This window comes from Ostrea edulis, chromosome 10 (assembly GCF_947568905.1).
Source record: "Ostrea edulis chromosome 10, xbOstEdul1.1, whole genome shotgun sequence".
NCBI lineage: Eukaryota > Metazoa > Mollusca > Bivalvia > Ostreida > Ostreidae > Ostrea > Ostrea edulis.
In genome coordinates this window covers 36,462,648-36,485,690 of record NC_079173.1, presented here as the reverse complement: position 1 = coordinate 36,485,690, position 23,043 = coordinate 36,462,648, and the positions used below count along the sequence as shown (strand labels likewise).

The window sequence follows — 23,043 nt, the reverse complement described above, 5'->3', positions numbered from 1 at the left end:
TAAGGGAAACTGAGCAACAGTGGTAAAAAGAAATCTGCTATATTTATAGGTTATAGACTTTGTATGGAAAAATATGACGACCGAGTTTCCCATACAAAGTCTATAACCTTTTCATTATATACTTTCAATTTCATTCAGAAACTAACAATGATTTTATTTATAACAATTTCTTAATTGGTTTCACTGAGTAAAAGATGAAAACCACGAAAAGATTGAAAATTAACGGCGTAGAAATTTGATTGTGACGTAATGTTTGCGGGCCGGAATGTTTCTGGGCATATATCATGTGATATATGCCTGCAAACTTTTAAAGAAAAAACGAAGAGATCTAGATGAAATTGAAAGTATATATATATATATATATATATATATATATATATATATATATGGTTTCCAAATAGGTTTGGATAAAACAAGGTGTCGGAAATGTATCCTTGAGTGCCAGAGATATATATGCAGGAGTGGCATTCTATGTTGAATACTTACAGTGAACTTGCTTTTTATTGTACATTTAAATCCCTTTTTGAGCCAGAACGATACCTGCATATTGTAAACTGTAAAAGTTATAGAGTAACCTTGTACATTGGACGTTAGCTGACATTACCTATCTAAATATATCTAAACATGTCTGTACCTGTTGCTGATACAACTAAACTGGTGGCAGAGAGTCATTCTATTATCTATGATGATTCTTACGAGTGCAAGGACGGAAACATAACCTTAAATTCAATTCATTCTCTCCTGACACAAATGAACACCAAACTGACAAATATAGAACTCAAGAACGATTCTCTAGAAACAAGACTCACAACAATCGAGCATAAAATGACATCTCTACATGAAATGCAGAGTTCTCTAAGTACCATGAAGTCACATGTCGTCCTTTTAGATGAAGGTGTGAAAGGTGTTAAAAAAGATCTACAGTGTTTAGAAACTAACATGAATTCATTGGGAAATGTGTTCGATTCAGTTAAGGAATCCGTCGAAAGCAATAAAAGTTCAGTGTCTGACTGTAAGAAAATTATACAGCAGTGTACACAGGCCCAGAAAATCACAGAGGGCAGAGTGACAGCAGAGCTGAGGACTGTCAGGGAGGATAATGACAAGTTACAGAATTCTGTCATCGACCTCAAAGCGCGATCTATGCGTGATAATCTTGTGTTTTCTGGATAAACGTGAGGACCAAGAGGAGGTTCTACAGGAATTTCTCCAACGAAAATATAAACTAGATTACGAAATACAATTTGAACGAGTCCACAGAATGGGGAGGTGGAATGAGTTTAACGAACATCCTCGGAAAATCGTAGCTAAGTTTACGTATTACAAAGACAGGGAATTCATTCGAACGCGAGCTGCTCAAAAGCTGCGAGGATCAAGAGTATGGGTGAATGAACAGTTTCCACCCGAAATAGAGGAAAAGAGGAAAAAACTGTACCCTATTATGAGACAAGCGAAGAAGAACAACAGACGTGCGAAATTAGTGCGAGATGTCCTGTTTATTGACGGGGAGCAATACCTTGCACCCGATGGATCCGCCCATGGACATGCCCTGCTCCATCCGAGAGAAGCAAATAGGGAAACGCAACGTTAAATCGGTCGAATCAACAAGTTTACCGGAACGCGCCTGGGCGTGACCGACAACCGCAAAAGAGACAGCGTCAGCACTCCACCCCCGACCGTGTGCACTAGGGACTCGCAGGAGAACAGACGTCAGAGAACCCGAATAATAAACTCTCTTTCTTGTCTTTAAATGTCTGCGGAGTTAATAGAAGACTACAATATAATGAATTTGTTGAGTTTTTATCTTCATTTGATGTTATGTTTGACAGAAACTAAAACTGATGATACGGATGTTCTTCAGATACCTGGTTTTTCAGTTTTTCTTAAGAATAGATGTAGACTATCAAAAGTTAGATCCGGTGGCATTGCTTTGTTGATTAGAGATTCACTTGTGAAGTATGTCACAGTAATTAACACAAATTGTAAATATGTATCCTGGTTTAAAATGAACAAATCACTGTTTAATATTGATGAAGATATTTATTTCGGTGCTGTATACATCCCTCCTGAAGGAAGTACTCATCTCCTGATTGTTATGTTGAGATTGAACACGAATTAATCAATATAAGTAGAGAGTGTAAATATGTATGTTTGATGGGAGATTTCAACTCGAGAATTGGAAAATTAAATGATTTTGTTGAAGTGGATGATTTTTTAACAAATGTCATACAATGTAATTCTGTTGAAATTGAAAATATTGATATTTTATCATTTTTTTGACAATATCAATATCCCCGCAGTCAGAACAGCGCAGGATACCTCAACTAATAATTTTGGTTATAAATTGATAGATTTTTGTGTGAATAATAATCTATATATTGTAAACAGCCGTGTGGGTAATGATAAAGGTGTTGGAGCTTTTACCTGTAAAAACAGAAGCACTGTGGATTATGTGTTATCAAGCAGAGAATTGTTTAATATTTTAATGAAGTTTGATATTTTAGATTTTTGTGCTTTATTTTCAGATGTTCATAATCCTATTTCTTTTTGTATCTCTACAGTTCAGAATTTTACCACTTGTAAAAAAAAAATGAACATCAAAGTACAGGTGAAAATCAGCCACGTGTGAAATTGTGGTGCGCGGACAAAGCAGACGATTTTCGTAATGGTATTGACGTTCAGGCCGTAAATAATATTGAAAGTTACTTGAATGAATTATCCACTAGGTCTAGTATTTGTAAAGCAGACATTACCAAGGAAGCAAATGATATATGTAATGTGTATATGAACACAGCCAGTGAAGTATTTGGAGTTACAAAAAATGTACAAAAAATGAAAAATAAACCCTGGTTCAATAGAGAATGTAGAGCTGCAAGAAAAAAAAATTCATTTAGCGAAACGACTTCATAATAGGCACACGACAGCAGAAAACAAAGACAATCTTAAAACAATGAGTAAAAACTACAAATGTATAATAGATAGTTGTATAAAAAAGTATAAGTTTGAAATAGCACGTAAACTGTCTGAACTGCGCTCTACAAACTCTAAAGAATATTGGAAGATCTTAAATTCATCAAATAAAAATAAGAAATGCGCCGTCGATATTAACGAAATGTTCCAGTTTATGAGGAATCTTAATTTAGGTGATTCTAATGATGATTTAACGGGTAATTTTGATTTTGTTCCAAACGATGGAGATACCTCTGATGAGTTCCTTAACACTGTTATTACTGACGACGAAATAGAAAAGGCTGCTAGAAAACTTAAGCACGATAAAGCACCTGGTTATGATAATGTATTAAATGAACATATCTCACCAACTTTGTCAATATGTTTACCTGTGTATAAGAAACTTTTTAATATGATTTTTGACAGTGACTTTGTTCCAGATGAGTGGTTACTTGGAGTTGTTAAACCTATATACAAAAATAAGGGTGATCCAACATCACCGGAAAATTACCGCCCTATTACTTTGTTGTCTCGGTAAACTTTTCACATGCATTTTAAATACTCGACTGGAGGCATACGCCGAGGAAGTTAATTTGATTAATGAAAATCAAGCTGGGTTTAGGAAAAACCATTCAACATTAGACCACATTCTTTCTTTGCAGTTTTTGTCACACACTCTAATGAGTAAAAAAAAAGAAATTATTTTGCGCATTTATTGATTTTAAACAAGCATTTGACACTGTGTGGAGAAATGGTCTGTGGAACAAGTTAACTACAAACGGTATCAAGGGAAAATGTTTTACTGATATCAGAAATATGTATATGGGAATTAAATCAATGATTAAGATAAATGACATGTCAACTGACTTTTTCACATGTAATGTTGGGGTAAGACAGGGCGAAAATTTATCCCCATTTCTGTTTGCTTTGTATATTAACGATCTTGAATATTTTTTACAAGAGAAAGGCATTATTAGCCTACAAAGTGTTACTAATTCAATTGAAGAAGAACTTATGTTGTACTTGAAACTTTTAATTCTGCTATATGCAGATGATACAGTTATAATGGCTGAATCTGCTGATGATTTACAATGTGCGTTGAATGAATTTTTTATATACTGTACTCAGTGGAAATTGAATGTTAAAACAAAAATTTTGATATTTTCAAAGGGTCCATTGATGAAAAGGCAATTTTACTATAATGGGGGTGTTATAGAGAATGTAAAAGAATTCAAATATCTCGGTATTATATTTTCTAGATCAGGGTCTTTTTGTAGAGCTAAGAAACATTTATGTGAACAAGCCCAGAAAGCTATGTATGGAATTATAAGGAAAATTAGATTGTTTGATTTACCAATTAGTTGTCAATTTAACCTGTTTGACAAAGTAGTTTTACCAGTTTTAATTTATGGATATGAAATATGGGGGTATGAAAATTTACAAGTTGTAGAGCGCATTCACTTAAAATTTCTGAAACACATTTTTCAGCTGAAAAGCTCTACGCCCTCATTTATGGTATATGACGAAACAGGTCGTTTCCCAATCTATATTAATGTGTATAGCAGAATGATTTCATACTGGGCTACATTATTGCAAGATTGTGACTTTAAAATTGTTAATGTACTTTATAAATTTTTGCATACACAATATCTTAACGGTACTGTTAAGAACCCCTGGTTTGAATGTATTCATCGAATTTTAAACATATGTGGTCTTTCAAATATATGGAATCAACAAAAGAACATAAATGGAAAATGGATAACAAATACTGTCAAACAAAGACTTAAGGATCAATTCATTCAAACATGGTCGAGCGATATGTTCAATTCATCTAAAGGTAAAATATACAGAACTTTTAAAATAGACTTTGGACCAGAAAAATATTTAGAAAAATTGTCAAAAAAATTCAAAACTATTTTTCTTAAATTTCGCACCACAAATCACCGCCTCCCTATAGAGACTGGTAGATGGATTGGTATTCCATATAATGAAAGATTTTGTGTTTTGTGTAACGAATCGAAAATTGCAGACGAATTCCATTATATATTAGAATACAATGCTTTGTCAAATATTAGAAAAGAATACCTACACAGTAGGTATTACACAAGACCTAATGTTATTAAATTTCATGAAATTATGTCAACCAGTAAGGTTAAAATACTTAAAAAACTCTGTATGTTTATCTCAAAAATCTATGAGTTAGTCTGTCCTCCTTAATATATTTTGTAAATACTTTTTCAATACATGTATATTGTATATTTGTACATATTCTGACCTTATTCTTACTCAAATGTATGTTTATTTAATGCACCTCATATACCATATATAATTTGGTTTGAGTGAATAAAATGAACTTGAACTTGAACAGATTAAGAGTATCCAGTCATGATTTGGAAATAGAATGTGGCAGGTATAAAAATATTCCAAGAAATGACAGAGTATGTAAATTTTGTCTAAAAACAAAAGGTATCCTTTGTATTGAAAATGATGTTCACTTTATCGAATATTGTGATTTGTATAATGACTTTAGAAAAAGCTGTCAAATATCAATATATCTCTTCTTTTTTGAAATACTGAAATTTTATTTCAATATGAAGGAATAAATATCTTAAATGCTTTGGCAAAGTATGTTTTTCTTTCTTTTAAAAAGATAATTTTTATAAAGTCTCAAGAAGATTAATATACATTATTTGTATTATACCAAAAACAATTGCAAGGATAGAGATGTTATATTTGGTTTTAAAATGTGTTGTACTTTGGGTTAGTGGCCTTGAATACTTTAATAAATAAACATTCATCCATTCATATGCAAGTAAACCGAGATGAAGGTAGTGAGTGGTCTAGTGCACTGCTAACTTCTTTAGTTAGGAAAACATACACATATGAAAAATTCTGTAGCCTCTTTTGCGAAAAGTAAATATTGGTCACACCAACCGTGAGCCCTATATCCTTAATCAGGTAAACGAAGTAATCCGTAGTAAAAATTAATATGTAAAGAGTGGCCTAATAATTTGTATGAAACGCGTGAGACAGCATTCAACGTAATGACAGGTTGTAATTGGAAATTAGATCATTATAACAACCATAGAATTTAAAGACCAAACTTTAAGTTAACGCCCCCAAATTGTTAGCCGTCTGTCAATCAAACATTTAACAACAGATCTCAGGTGGAGTGACATCTGCCGCTAAAGCTTCCCAGAGAGGTGTTTTGATAACAGCCAGTACCTACAGACATTCTTTGGATCTTGAGGAAGCCCAGTATTCTTGAGTTTTGATAGCATTGGACTGTCCACATCTACTATTTTCTCGTAATTCAATTCTTTTTAAAAAGACCCCTGATTCAATTTTAATATAGGCCTAATTGTAACCCCCCTCTATATATACATGTATTATGAATTAAACAAAATAATTTGTCCATTAATTTCTAAAACTTGTAACTTATTGAAATAATTTATATTATCAATTTATGATAGTTCTATATTTATAAAAGAAATTGTTCATTGAGCCAATGACTGAGAGTAAAAGAGATAAAGAGGGGGTGGTGTAGACTCTGTGTCATCTAGCCATAGGTATACCACAATTACACAAACACTATGATCACAGAAACACTACAGTCGGTCCTGAGACCCTTCCTGTGCACATCAAAAGTATACACAGCACCCTGATCTCTTTTCCAGGTAAATAACAATGACCATAGATGAGCTCCGCCTACATCCAGCGATCCGTGAAGAAAGCAAACGGTATTATTTTTGGGTCTTTAAGAAATGTTGAATTTACATGTAAACGAGGGTGCTGAAATTCCTGCAATATCAACCTTATTTGTCTGTAGCCTGCCAGAATACTTCTCATTACCAGCACATTAGAGTTATCGCGCTTTGATGACTCTTGTGCGTCATTGGTAAGAAAATGCACAAGTCTCGCGAGCAAGTGCGAGATTACTGGGACATAAACGAAACGTTCATAGCAACCCCCCCCCCCCCCCCGCCTTTTTTTTTAAGTTAAAGTATATGGTGAACTTTTAAATAAAATAGCCATTGGTCAAACTGTATTTTAAAAATATACTAACACTAGTTTATCAAGGATGTTACATGTTTTTTTTTAAACTCCACTACACCTATTATAAAAATTCCAAACAACGATGTTCTCTGTCCTAAGTCAATCAATATTTTGTAATTTTCAAAATAGCTTAGATGCAGTTTAGAAACGCATTTGTTGTGTTAATTAGTGTTATAAACGTCTTTAAAAATGCAGTTTGGCAAGTATATAACTTATACTAAAATATTTGAAAATGAGAGAGAGAGAGAGGGGGGGGGGGGGGCATTAACGATTACAAAGTTCATGCCATATGAACCTGTCCAAATTGTATAAAATAGAATGTCTTCATAATCTGACAGAATAATCTTAATAACATATGAATCCCATTAATTACAAGAAAAGTTATTGTGTCGGATGTGCATGAATTGGTTTTTCCCTTTACAGTTCTTCTTGCGACTGATGCTTTATATCGGTCAGATTTGGCAGATTTGGTACCTGCACTCCTTCACATAGTTTAATAAGTTCGTCTGTTTTCTTGTAAGAATAATCAATTCCTTTTGCCTTTAGAATTTTAATCAGTGTCGTGGTTTGCAGTCGGTTATAATATGTATTCGATACCATAATTTATATTACGTATGCCTAAGTAATGTTTACGTATGTTGTCCCGGTAGCACAACTTTACGCGCCTTTAATTTGAAGAGTTCCACTAATGGAAATGATAAGTATTAAAAGCGGCATGAACACCATTTTTGATCGATTGCAATCGACAGGGTGTGTGTGTTCGTTATAGAAGTAAAGATCTTTTATGAATAAGTGGATTAAAATTATTCTTATACATGATAACACTTTGTATTTACATAAAATCCGTCTCCTTAACCCATGTTTGTCAACACGCTTGTCATAGTCAGGAAACTACATACGGATGTGAGGGGAGAAAAGTATGTCAAAACCATATAACATTTCGACATCTATATACGATAAATCAATTTAGGGAGTTAGCACAAATAAAGAAGAACAGAAATGTTTCGTTGTAATAGCTTTTTTCACCGAAGCCGTCAACTGATAGTTCAGTCACGTGCCATGTAAATATAAACAGGGCTCGTGCCTCGTTTTGAAAATGAAGAGTATAGATGTCTCAAATACAGTACATCTTTTCATCAGGTTTTTCTTAAATTTGGGTTTGTTGCCAAGTTTTACACAAATTAGATACTAATATATTATTAATCAAAAATTTATGTTTTTGGACCCAAATCGACACCATGCCCCTTTAAATTGAGAGGACATGGTAGCTGAGTAGTAAAACACCGGGAGTTGATGCCCGCTCGTGCAATGACCATGTTAAACCTAAGACGTAAACATAGGTAGTAATTGCTCCTTCGCTCGGCATTTAGAATCACGGGTCTTTAAAAATATTTTAGAGGCCCCCTGTCGCGACAGGCATTGGCACGTTAACTACCCATTTCTTCTACGTCCCTGAACGCTACGCATAGGTCTAAATTTGTGGTACTTCACTTACAGCTAGTGACGTGTCAGTATGAGTGGATTGAGAAAGTTTCGACGGGACGTTAAAACAAACAAGTGATATAATTTGATCATACGCAGAACATACTCTACGGTATCGAAACAACTGAGAGACACAAAACACCACATGCAGGTGATAATGAATGTATACTGTTTAACGTCTCTCTCTCTCTCTCTCTCTCTCTCTCTCTCTCTCTCTCTCTTGAGAATTTTTTACTCATGTGGAGACGTCACCATTACCAATGAAAGCATATTTTCGGAGCTTGCGGCCTTTGAACAGGTAGGGATCTTTATCGTACCACACCTGCTGCGTCACAGGGTCTCGGTGTTTGCGGTTTCATCTGAAGGTCCGCCCCATCTAGTCGCCTCTTACGACTTGCAAGGGGTACTGAGAACATATTCTAACCTGGACCCTCGCGGGATACTAAAGTGAATATTATTACATGAATATAAGAAGTCGACGATGAACTCATCCCGTTTGCCATAGGGGGGGGGGGGGGGGGGGGTGTTAGTTTGCCATTAACGTGTATGTGCAATGATATATCTTATAATATACTTTCTATTTCATCTCTTCCTTTTTCTTTAAAAGTTTGCGGGCATATATCACACGATATATGCTCGGAAACATTCCCGCAAACTTTACGCCACAATCAATACATAAGCATATTTTACTCAGTTAAACAAATAAAGATATTGTTAAAAATAAAAATATTGTTAGATTCTAAATGAAATTGAAAGTATATAATGAAAAGGTTATAGACTTTGTATGGGAAAATATGACGACCTCATTTTTTGTGGCGTATGGACCTCGCAAGCTCGGTCCGTTTACGCGCCAAAAAACTGGGTCGTTATATTTTCCCATACAAAGTTTATAACCTATAAAAATAATGAAGTAAATATGGAAAACTTTTCGACGTTTTATATTTTAAGTTTACTGGGATACATATAATCGACATTCAAATAAAATGTAGTATTTCAAAAGACTTTTAGTTTATTATGTAATATGCATGTAAAATAGCAATTATATACACATGCATCTACTACACTCTTTATAGAGAGACATACACTACATATTCAAAGATATATAGACAAAAGTATTACAAAATAAAACAAAAGAGGTAATATAATATATATTTTTTTTAGATTTATTTATCTAATGTACATAGTATTACATGTATATGAAAGATACAAGTTTTCTGAGTTATCTCAAAGGTCAAAGTCGTAGCATCACTTAGTAGGAAAACCTTGTGGGCAGGATATAAACCGAACCGTAAGCTCCAGAATATTACAACTTGGTACATTTGATCACCATGATAAGTGGAACATGCCAATTGTTGTTCAAGGTCAAAGTCACAGTATCACTTAGTAGGAAAACCTTGTAGGCAGGATACAAACCGAACCATAAGTTCCAGTATACTGCAACTTAGTATATTTGATCATCATGGTGAGAAGAAGATGCCTATTGTTTTTCAAAGTTAGAGGTCAAGGTCATAGTCTCACTTGGTAGGAAAACCTTGTGGTCAGGATACAAACCGAACCGTCAGCTCCAGCATATTGTAACTTGGTACATTTGATCACCATAATGGGAGGAATATGCCGATTATTTTTCAAGGTCAAGTTAGCAGTATGACTGTAAGAAAACCTTGTAAGCAGTATACAGTGTGAACTGTTGGGGCTAGGATAAAAATTGGTACCTATTAGCCAAGTCTTTAACTTGTCGTGATAAAAGGTGGTGTAAAATGTTGAAAACTCGTTTGTTTTAATTTATGCTGTTTGTTTTGAAAATTTATGATTTACTAAAAGTTCTTTGGAATTTTTGAGAATCCGCATTTGATTTACACCACCTCTCGCATATGATGTCGCAGGATATCTCTGAGAGTTCTTCACAGCAATTTATGTTTTTGCTAGTAAAGCAAACGGCTTGGTAGAACCTTTATTGTAATGTTTCTCTGTTTATAAGGGTTTTTGTGATATTTTGGTATCCAGTATCAACTCGAATTCATTCGTAATTTTTTAAAAGTTATTTTGATCACCCTAAGGACACTTGATACAAAAAAAATGCATGTGTTGATATATATATATTACTTGAGCCCCGTTCACACATTCACGGATCAGGAGTCGGTCGACGCCGGATGCAAAATTCTATTCATCTGGGGTGATCCGACGTCTTCGGGTTCTGTGACGTCGTAATGCCGGTGTCAACACGGTCTTATCACGATGCAGAGACGGAAAACACCGGTTTCTCTACAGATAAGCACGGTAGCTACCCGTATGTCCCGGGGGAAAATCCTGGTCGGTGCCGGCATGATCACAGACCGACGTTTCCGCCGGTCTATCCACGGTTTTTTCATGGAGATACATGGATTATCACGGTCTTTCTTCCCTGCCTTTATTATGTCTGTCCGTGTAGTTGCCGGGAACAATCCATGTACAGACTGTAGACATCCGTGTTGTTCAGCAAAAAAGTTTTGTACACGGATGTTTAATTTTTTTCATGGTTTGGCTTGCCCAAGCCGGATTGTCCCGGACGACGCCGAATGCATACGCGGTTTGTACACGGTGATGGCGGATTGTCGCGGACCATCACAGATTGACAATCCGGGATAATCCGGCGTCTCATCCGTGAATGTGTGAAAGGGGCTTTAGACTGGTTGTAATACAAGTGCAACGTACCCGATTTTTCTCATGATGGAATAAAAATACTGATCAGGAAATTTAGCTTCATTGATAACTCAGATACAAACAATTACAGGTTAAGAAAAATGTATTGGCCTTAGTTGGTGAGCAATATCCCACATGTTGCGATATATAGAAGGACGAAAATGGGGGATTAAAAGGTCGACTGGCACTTAACGGAGTACAATCTGTACGGTGAATTGGTAATAATTTCCATTTCACAATTTACGAAATTGGTGTCTAATAATTGTTAGACAGCTTACCTATCGAATTATCTCCGCTTGCTGCTAAATTATCTGCTTCCTCTGGCGTCTGTCGCTGGTATATACTGTAAATTCCTAAATTTACGCGAGGAATTTATTATCGCGTACATTCGAGAAAAAACATCACACGCGAAATAAAACTACTCGCTTTTAATTATATATTGCCATATAACATACACTCGCTGATTTATGTTCTCGCGATTTTACGTCCATGAATCATTTCGTGATAATAAGTACTCGCGTAAAATAAAGAATCTACAGTATACCACACCGGATACCCAACGTTACCAATGTACACAGTGACGTACTGCACACATGACGTCACGTTCTTTGCTGACTGTGTCAAATTTGGTAACCGGGAGTATGGAGTTGCCAATATCGATTCGGTAAGCGGTAAATACAGCAAAAATACGTAACAGCATTGAGTGCTAGTGACTAAAATTGATACAAACAAGGTAAGGAAACATCAATGGTTAAATGCAGGTATATTTTGTTCATAAATGTGAGTTAAGCGCTATATTTCAATGTATTTCTCTGCACCAAAGTCACCAACACGTGCACCAATGTAGTACACAATATGTCACCAGTTATTGGTTATTATCCAGACTCTGATTGGAAATACACAAGCGTTAATAACTTTATGTATATTAGATATATATCGATGACTGCACACTCTCCGATACTCCTGTATTATACGTTGTAGATTTACAGCGCTAACTTTATCAGTACGAAGACCTGCACATCACACAAGTACATATAAGAAATTTCTACGAAAATCTTTTTAAGAAATAAGGGACTTTTCGATAGTGTTCGAAAGCTGAAATATACCTTTCGTCCCTCCATATAACACTCTAATAGTATACAAATTTTACCCATTGTTATAAACTTAATTAAGAAACCACGGGAATGAATAACATTCCATGCGGCATTTTATAAAAACATAAATTTATATTTCATCCTTTTTGAAAAATGTTTGTTTGTAGCAAGTGTCGTTAAGATATAAATTAAAAGCATTTTTCACAAACAGGAAATGTCACGATATAGCTGTAAACCAGTAAATGATCTTTGTGGGTTTTAAGTCTTCGTAAATATGCGCTACTTACCACTTGATCTTCGAACACCACAATATCTGGTCCCGGAATTTGTCCGTTGATGGCGTATACTAGTCTGTAACTACCATCCCCAGCACTAACATTGTCCCTTAATTCTGTAAAGGAAGAATAAAGAAATTCTTGTAAATGATAAATATTTTGTATTGCATTAAACAAAAATTTTAAATGATTTTATTACTCTACTTTTGAAAGTGAAATATGGAGCCTTTGACGATTTCTTGAATACGTGGCAATTATTCTTGTCTGTTTACCGTTCTGGTTAACCAAAGGATTAATACCACATTATCTCGGCTCAAAAGTTTCAATTTCAAGGTGGTAACATTTTCGTTTGACAACCTTACCTGAAAGCTCAAGTGAGCTTTTCTGATTATCTTTAGCAGAATGATTGAGTCAATCTCAATTAAACATTCTTGAGTGTAAGGAATTCAAGTTTGTTCAAAGGAACGGTCATGGGGAATAATTTAAAGTTCTTCTCAAGAACCACTGGACCAGAAATGTTGAAATTCACATGAAAGCTTTCTGAAATACTGCAGATTAAAGTTTGTGAAAATCATGATACCCGGGATTAGGGTGGGGTCACGATAGGGGATCAAAGTGATTCATGTGAATTTATAATGGAAAACGTTTAAAAATCTTTCAAGAACTAATGGGCCAGAAAAGTTAAAGTTTATATAATACATGTAGCTTCCTCACCTGATGTAGATTCAAGTTTGTGCAAATCATGGTCCCCGGAGTAGGGTGGGGCCACAGTAGGGGATCAAAATTTCGCATGCGAACATAAGGGGAAATCTTTTTTTAAATCTCAAAAACCACTGGACCAGAAAAGTGACAATTTTACATGAAAGCTTCCTCATATAGATCTAGAGAAGATTTAAGTTTGTGAAAATCATGGTCCTCGGGGGTAGAGTGAGGCACCAATAGGAGATCAAAGTTGTACATTCATATAGATGCATAATGAGAAAGTCTAATAAATCTTTTAAGGACCAGTGTGGCAGAAAAGTGGATATTTACATGTACATGAAAGCTTTCTGATATAGAGTAGATTTGATTTGCAAGTTTGTTCAAATCATGGTCCCTGGGGGTAGGGTGGGTTCGCAATAGGGGATCAAAATTTCGTATATTGATATATATATATATATATATATATATATATATATATATATATATGCATTTTTTTTTAAAGAATATCTCTTTCATATTGTGTATATAGTGTACATTATTTTCGGCAAGACCTTGTGATGAAATGGTGTGTGATTTTGTGACCTTGACCTGGGCGTTTGACACATTTTTAATACATTCAAGTCTGACCTATTCAATACGTCCTGAACTATGGAAGGTACATTGTAGATCTTTCATACCCTGTATATAAATTTCTTAGGGCAAGGCCTCTCATTTCATGTCTCAACTGATTCGATACACAGGAGTTTGTTCTGCGTATGATTAGTTTTTCTTAAATCGAAGCAGGCTACTGACAAACAAGTTGATGGTACAGGTATGGTGGAAAGTGAAGATAAGGAACAGTGATCGATCTCATAACTTCTACAAGCAATACAAAATAGATACATGTAGTTGGACAAACACGGACCCCTGGACACACCACAGGTGGGATCAGGTGCCTAGGAGGAGTAAGCATCCCCTGTCGACCGGTCACACACTCCGTGAGCCCTATATCATGTTCATGTAAACGGAGTTATCCGCAGTCAAAATCAATAATGGAATATATGGTATAAATATGACACTACACTTACGTGGTTTTTACCATTTTTTAAATAAGAAACAAATAACACCTTGTTACAATCAGGTAAAAAATGAAATAATGTTTGTAATTAATTTAGTGTGGATTGTATTTATTTCGACCCTATTCGCTGGGGAAAAAAAATAAGAGGGTTTCGAACAATATTTTGGTAGAATTCTTTTGAATTGATTGAGAGATTTTGCTTCTCTTTGTTTTCGAATCATCAAATATCATTTCCTGTACCTAGAGCATATATGGCATAAAATCACATATCAAGTCTGCAATTTGAAACCATGTGATTAAGGTAGACCGATCCTCATGTGATGTCATAGGTTTCTGCAAAATCTTTATTTAATAAAACTTTGTGCATGGTAGAAATATATCTTTCAGATGAATTTTATACGCAGGATAAAATAAACAATTTGGTAAACTATTGATAATGAAAATGTTTGTTTTCCATAGATAATCAATTATTTATAATTTTTAAAATGTTTTCAAGGGCAATAACCCTTATGCTGGAATGCCCTATACTGCATGCCTTTTATACAATGATTTCCTTAATATTCACAATCGATTTATACATGTTTATGAATTATCAGTTTTTCTTTTATTATTCTGTTTAACGAAAATGTGATTTTTTGATTTTGACATCTGGCACCTTCAAAAAGGTGGCAACATATATATTTTCTTTGGTTATTAATCAAATTAAACTATACTGAGTGGAAATTAATACAATTTTTCCACTTGCAACCATTAATATTGATAAGTCATATGAGAATGGAGCTACCTTAAATGAAAAGGTGAGCATTATATTTCATTCTTTACCTTCCAAAACCTTTTAGAAAATTTTTCACACCTTCCCCCAAATTGCAAGTCTATAGTCACACTGATAAGTATTTCAAACGTGTCTGATGTCTCGTGTGTCTCAACGTTTTCTCCGATCCCGATTCTGCAATCTTAAATCCGAAGATATTCATTAATTCATTATGAACGTCTTTAAAAATCAGTAACAAGTTTTCGTGTTTCTTTATCAATAGCACTGCTTCATGCGGTTTGTTTACAAAAGAATTATAGGGACACTAACACACGAAGATGCGGGGAATTCTTAAGATTCCATAAGCATTCTAGTATTGAAAATAAATGAGAAGTTTGAACAAAAATCATGCAGAATTGACGTGCACTTGATTGAAAATCTTACTTTGCAAGTCCTTATTGAATAATTGAAAAAATCAAGCAGAGTTATCGTATGTTGCATTTCGTAGGGATCTGTGTTAGAATAGGTCCTCAGTATCCCTTGCTTGTCGTAGAAGGTGACTAAATTCCAGTAAATGGGGCGGTCCTTCGAATGAAACCGCAGAAACTGTGGCAGCAGGTGTGGCACGATAAAGATCCCTCCTTTCTCAAACCATAAGCGCCGAATATAGACCTAAATTTTGCAGCCCTTCACTGGTTATGGTGGCGTTTCCATATGAATGAAACATTCTCGAGAGGGATCTTAAACAATATACAATCAGTCCTCGGTTAGCATAACCTTAAAAGGCACGTTTGTAGATTTCATTGAATCAACTCAAATATTCAGTTGAAGGGATTAAAACTTTTAAAGATGATTACAATAGATTTAATAATTGATTGATATGAAATGTAGCGATATTGTACCGATGATTTTGAAACAAGTCCTCGGTACAGTATTGCTACCGGGTAATGATGTCCAAGTAGAGTCAAGCTTCACGACGTGCTGTGTTGTCTTCTGACAACTCTTGTTCATGATGTATGTGACTTGTGCATAACGGAAGGAACTGTTTCCTCTGAAAAGCCATGCCATAATATAAATGCCTTCAAAACGTCACTTCCTGTTTTTCTGAGTATGCATATTTTTACATGTATAATATCAGTGACATCATCTTTTAGCCTGATTTAATGTTAGTGTCATTTCAGAAATAAATTTCATTTTCGATGACACATGTGGGCATGAACTATGAGGCTTAACATCGGTATACCTCATGACGCGCATTAACGAAAAGTATACACGCGTGAAGTGTTCCAAGTCATACCCTCATGCACCTTTAAAAATGAAAGTTACTGTTTTATACTTTCATTTAGGTCATATTTCCCAGTCGGAAGGCTTCGGTAACCAGGCTATCGTTAAAATAGGCGTATTATATTCATCAAGATTCATACGCATGTCGCTTACATTTGTATCACAGGCTATCATTACAACTGGTAAAGATATCGAAGGGCAAAAACATTGGAAATGTAAGTATTATATAATACATGTATTTACATATTAAGTTCATTATGTCTATTAGACAACTTTTGGAAACCCCAATTTTTAACACTCATGAGAATGGTTTGCATTGATTTCATTTTAGATCTATACATGGTAGGAACATACATTTCATTGATAGTTATTGTTAAAGATAAAATATTTCAAAAGTTTAAGTTATTTATGAAAAATGAATTATATGTTTAAAAAATTACATTCAACTTCCCATATTTATGAAGTAATATTCCATTATTACCTGCATATGCTGTTTATATATCTCAAGTGGTTCGATACACAAGAGCTTGTTCTGCGTATAAAAAGCGAGGCAGGCTACTGACAAAGAATTTGATGTTACAGGAGTTTCAATAGTCTCGTTTAAAGTCTGCAGCATTTCCCAAATTATATGGTCGATATAATGATCTAATTTTCAAATACAACGTGTTTCATACCGATTGTTAGGCCGATCATGGCACATTGATTTCAATTATGGATTACTCCGTTTATTTGATCAAAATATAGGGCTCACGGCGGGTGTGACCGGTCAACAGGGGATGCTTACTCCTCCTACACCTCTGGTATCTCCAGATGTCGGTGTCTGTCCAACTCTCTATTTTGTATTGCTTATAGGAGTTATGGCATCGATCATTGTTCCTTATTCAATCTAAGGACATCATCTCTGTTTTCACTAAGTCTATGCAATAGATGTCCTTTATTTTTCAATAATATTTTTGAAAAATTGTATATCTTTCTAAAGAAACAGTTTCATGAAATCAATATCAGTATGGCTTTTAATAATAAGAATTTTGGAGATTTTTATCATTTGATTTCGTGGGGATCCGGGTTAAAATATGTCCTCAGTAACCCTTGCTTAACGTAAGAGGCGACTACCGGTAAATGGGGCGGTCCTTCGGATGAGACTGCAAAAACCGAGGCCCCGTGCCACAGTAGGTGTGGCACGATAAAGTTCCCTCCTTGTTCAAAGGCCGCAAGTGCCGAGGATCGGCCTAAATTCTGCAGCTCTTAATCGGCAATGATGCCGTCTCCATATGAGTGAAATATTCTCACGTGGTACGTTACACAATATATAAACAATCAATCATTTGCTTCTCTGTGTATTGCTTAACATTTCATTGGAGTATACTCATGTGGGGACACTACAGCTTCTTCTGAAATACCACATTTGATCTATTCATGACGCTTAGCCGCGGGGCCGTAGCAATGATGATTCTCTATCGTACTCACGTCTATCTTGACATGAAACAACCATAACTTTCCTACATCGTTCATGCACATTAATAGATATCGTATTTCGTCTAAGTTGTACAATGTTTTTAATGTATATACTTTACACTAATGGATCCCTATGGCTTTACTTAATAATACCACCTGACCTATGTATGTGTACTCCAGTTTGACCAGGGGCGGATCCAAAAATTGCGGTTAGGGGTGCAACTTAATAAGGCTGGGGGCCACCTAGAGGCCCCCAGTGGGTCCAGGGTGAAGCCGAGGTGGAGGACCAGGGGCGAAGCTCCCGGAATCTGCAGATTTTATAGGGCTTGAAATATGTCTCCCATGTAGTAATTTTTACTATTTTCTGTCATTTTTAATAAGGTGAAATTAATAATAAAAAAGACGCAAATTTTAAGGGGTTTTGAAAAAAAGAAAGAATTTCTCCCAATAAAATAAAATCAAAAGATTTTGTCATATATTTCTCCGAGACGAAAACTTGGGGGATCCTCCACTGTTTAGGACTGTAAGATCCCAGTAATTAGCGCAAGTGTCCTATAATTTAAACGACATACATGTATATTTACTTCATTTCTAGCCACGTGTTAATATTTATGTGTGTCTCAAGTTATTTTTACCCACAAGAATTTTGTTGGATTTAAGGAGTTGGTGTATTTTGAATCAATTAGCATTACTGAAAAGACAATTATTGTTGACATCTTGAGGAAATAATTTTCTTTCTTGATTTGCGGTTTTTCCAAAGTTTGTGGAATAAGTAGTCAATATAAAACTTCATCACAGACAAGCGTTCCTAATATCAAAGAGCACAGATGAATAGGTTAACAGGATACATTACCATTCCCCGATCATTAATTCTAACTGACAAATAAAGAAAATCGCAATGCATTTTATTTAAGGATTCAGTTGGCTTCTTGAAATTAAAGTGAATACTATAATTATCATATTTAATTTTAAAAATGAAGATAACGAACAGTGATCAATGAAAGGTCAATCTCATAAATCCCACAAATTAAGAGTAGGGCAAACACGGACCCCTAAATACCAGAGGTGGGACCAGGTTCCTAGGAGGAGTAAGCATCCCATTTTAACCAGTCTTAGCTGCCGAAAGCTCTCTATATTGATCAGGTAAACGGAGCTATCCGTAGACACTTTGCGTTAATATTACTTAAGAAATCATTTCCTGTTTTTTAGATAAGAAAATATTTTTGACCCCTCTCGGTCCCTTATTTAAGGAACTGATTCCTTACTGAAGGAGCTAACTTTTAAAACTTGATGTCGTTAAATATGTCTTGGAATTACCGATATATTTTTTTGTACAACCTTTAACAAAAATGTTTATAGGCTAATGAGGCTTCGAGATAATTTTGATAAATTTTATATTGTTTAACGTCCCTCTCGAGAATGTTCACGCATATGGAGACTTCAGCATTGTCGTTGAAGGGCTGTAAAATATAGGCCTATGCTCGGCGCTTACGGCCTTTGATCAGGGAAGCATCTTTTCCGTGCAACACCTGCTGTGACACGGGGCCTCGGTTTTTGCGGTCTCATCCGAAGGACCGCCCCATTTAGTCGCCTCTTATGACAAGCAAGGGGTACTGAGGACATATTCTAACCAGGATACCCATGGAATGAGATAATTTGGAAATTCACTGTTAAGGATCAACCCTGCAATTATCTAAAGGGGGTGGAAAAGAAATAAAATTAATGAATATGGCACATTATTTAGAATAATTTTCTGAGTAATTTATGTTCTATAATGATTAACATATTTTAAAAGAGATATATATCTATCATTCGTATATTATCCCCCTATATATCCCTTAACACCATATGAAGCATTTCGATTTTGATAAGAACTGGAACAGTTCTTGGACAGTTCTTAGGAGTAGGTGTATACATCAAAGTTCCGTACCCAGACCATCTAACACCGTTCGTTCCCTCAAACCGTTCGTTCCGGCATGGTCATTCGTAACTCATCTAGCATTATTAAGATAAATTTGTTGTTGATAAATTACAGAAAATTTGTGTAGTTAGGGATTTTATTACACAATATTTCAATTTTCCTTCCATTCATTGTTTTACGCCCATCTCTCACTATATACCAATTTTTCATTCATTTAAGAAATGAACATCACTTTTGAGCTGTTCATGGTCAGTGTGAACGGATTTGGATTTGAGGCAAATTCTGTGAATCGCGCTAGCCTCAAATCCAAATCCGTTCATATTGACCATGAACAGCTCAAAAGTGATGTTCATTTCTTATATATAATTTACTATATCACCCTTGGTTTACATTGCTTCTATTTTGTTGCATAAAACGAACTCCTAGCCTCTGTCACAGTAGTTATTGTGACGTATGTCAACACATAGACCTGAAGTCATATTTCGTCTCACCCTGCCTTTTATCAACATTGCAAGGTGCACTGTATTTTGGGGGTAGGAGACTGCAAGATTAGGATGATAATCCACGTAAGTTTACAATCTTAATCCAAAGGTGTGACTTGCGAGATTTTTGTAACAGTTCTATTTTTTTCAATTCATTACGTTCTCTCAGTCGCGTGCTTTAAGCTAGTTCATAATCCGCTCATAGTCAATGTGAACGGATTGTGTCACGCGCTGAAATTGGTTGGTTCATAGAGGAAAATGCGATTTGTAATGCCTTCGGCTTTCATAAAGTTTGCGATGCGGTTTTTAGATTCATTTCTCGATGGACAAAAAAATATATACAGTCAATCCTATAACAAACAAAATTTCAAAAATTGCGATTAATTCTTATTTGGTAAGGACACAGGTTTCGACAAAATTGTTGGAATACTAAAATTCATTATTTATTTGTTATAATTTTCAACTGTTTTCAAGTGCAGGTGTGAATTGAAAATTATAGCTATGAATTGCTATAGCAATGGTGTTCTAGCCTACGGATGAATAGACACGGACCCCACGCCTCGAGTGAAATTAGTTTACTTGATAAAAACAGTACCTACCTTCATACATTACAGGTAAATAGGGCTGTGTCAATAATTTACAAATACATATATTCATAACATTGTCTTTCAATTACATGACAGCTACCATGTAACAGATTCTAAGATTTCGACAGTGACGAATCGTTATCCAGACTTTAAATTGTTTAAGCATTCTATTCTTAAACATGATTCAGCATATTTTCTAATTACAATTTGTGTTATTACATAACCTTCACGTTTGACTGAGAGTGTTTTTATTTCCCATTATGATGACAACATACCAATACAAACAAATTGACATATAATGAGCGTGGCCACAAGGACGTAGACATTGCTAGACAATCTTTTATCCTGTTCTACATTACAAAATAAACCAGAGGAAAGTGTCTCCACATGCCATTTCTCTTGATGGTATTGTCATCCGATTTTTAAAGAATGGCCACTTTTATCATAAAATATTGCTGTATAAATATGCTTCTCGGAGCTCTTTATCTTTAACTACGATTAGCTCTATGAAATTGAAAGAGCATATTTGTACTTCAATAATCATTAGCTATATTCTTACTTTCTGGTACGATATATGCGATAACATATGTATGGAAAGTCTCTATCAGTCTGATAACATCAAGAAAGGTTTCTTATTGTCTCTGGAAGTCTGATAATATCAAGAAAAGTTTATCATTGTCTCTATAAGTCTGATAACATCAAAACGTTTATCATTGTCTATATAAGTCCGGTAACATCAATAGATTTCTCAGTGTCTCTATCAATCTGATAACGTCAAATAATATTTCACAGTCTCTAATTAAAGGACACAACGCATGTTTCTAAATTCTTTCATTTTTTCAGCAAAATTAACTCTTTTTCTGCCTAAAACTACTTTAAATGTGTTTTAAATGAAATATTTTGTTTAGTTTTCAAGTTTGAAAGCGATGAAATTCAAATCTTGCGATATGCATATTTTCTTTCGCTAGTTTACGCGCCATTATGTGTGACGTCATATGCGCCCTCAGGTTTGAAAACATCTATTAGACATTTCATAAACAGATTAGATTTAATCGACAAAAAACCAATTATCACGTTAACGGCTTGTAAATAATAATGCATTAAGATGTTTTGTGCCGTGCTCGGGTGTACTAGTTGTCGGTAGAAAGGATTTAGACTGAGTATTTTTCAATTTTTCGAAGGAAGGTACGAGAAAAAAGACGTGGATAATTTTTTTGTTGGAGCAAGAACTTTACCTTAAAAAACACACCCAGTCACTTTTCAAACACCGCTTGGACAGAGACCCTGATAAACTGCGAGAAAATGGATATATCGAAGCTATAAACACTGGTAGGCCTATAGCATACATTCTGTTTTGCTCTTCAAATTCAATACACACTCGCATCAACTGACCTTCACCTTATAACAACATATATCGACGATACAATGTAACTTCTACCAACTGGTAGATTTACAACAACAACAAAAATTAAAGATACAAAATAATTGAACTTTTAATTATACAAATAATAGAATATTGTATTTCCTAACTTTAAATTGAATTATAAAATTATTTCTTTATGGTGTCAGTAGGCTACATGTATAACCGTGCTCCCACTTAGTACTTCCTAAAGACGTGCAGATCACAATTCAAAAATAGTAATAAGATTGCTTTATCAAAATAAAATAATGTGATTACCACTTTAGATTTGAATATTTTTATTGATTTGTGTGTGTGTTGTCTTTTTCTTTCTTTCCGAAATGCACACGTGACAATAGCTTGGCAACAATTTAACGTATCATAATTTGTCTAATCCAAAAATAAATAATGATTGCACTGTTTATTTTAGAAAAAAACAACGCCAATTACAGATGTATAAAGGAATAACATCCCCAAACAGTTTGTAGACAGCAACCCATATAAACATTATTTACTCACAATATTGCCGATTTCATACACGCTTTACTCGCTATATTTGGGTATTTACATCGTTATATGTGTGCACTGGTGGCGAACACATATAAAACTCGGACAATTTGTCAACATCGATTTAAATGTTGCCCATGGTAAATAAATTAGGCCCCTAAAAGTTGAGTTTTTAATAATATCTCGCAGTACTTTCACAATCCGAAGGGCGCATGTGACGTCACTGTACCACGTGACTACCTACCTAATTAACTTGACTTTTTTAAATCGGGGCTTAGATTTAAGTCTGTATTGTGGTTAATTATCGCAAAATTTCGGCGAACGAACTTTTAGAATTAATTACTATAAGCATAAAGAAGACAA

The 23,043-nt window shown here is 34.8% G+C and overlaps 1 protein-coding gene across 1 annotated transcript in view; it reads right to left on the bottom strand.

Annotated features, from left to right (window-relative positions):
• LOC125665390 (uncharacterized) overlaps positions 1-23,043 on the bottom strand; it is a 39,715-nt gene that overhangs the window by 15,194 nt on the left and 1,478 nt on the right. The window contains exon 2 of the mRNA XM_048898033.2: positions 12,548-12,651. Coding sequence (XP_048753990.2) covers positions 12,548-12,651 — 104 coding nt within the window. The remainder of the gene's footprint in view (positions 1-12,547; positions 12,652-23,043) is intronic.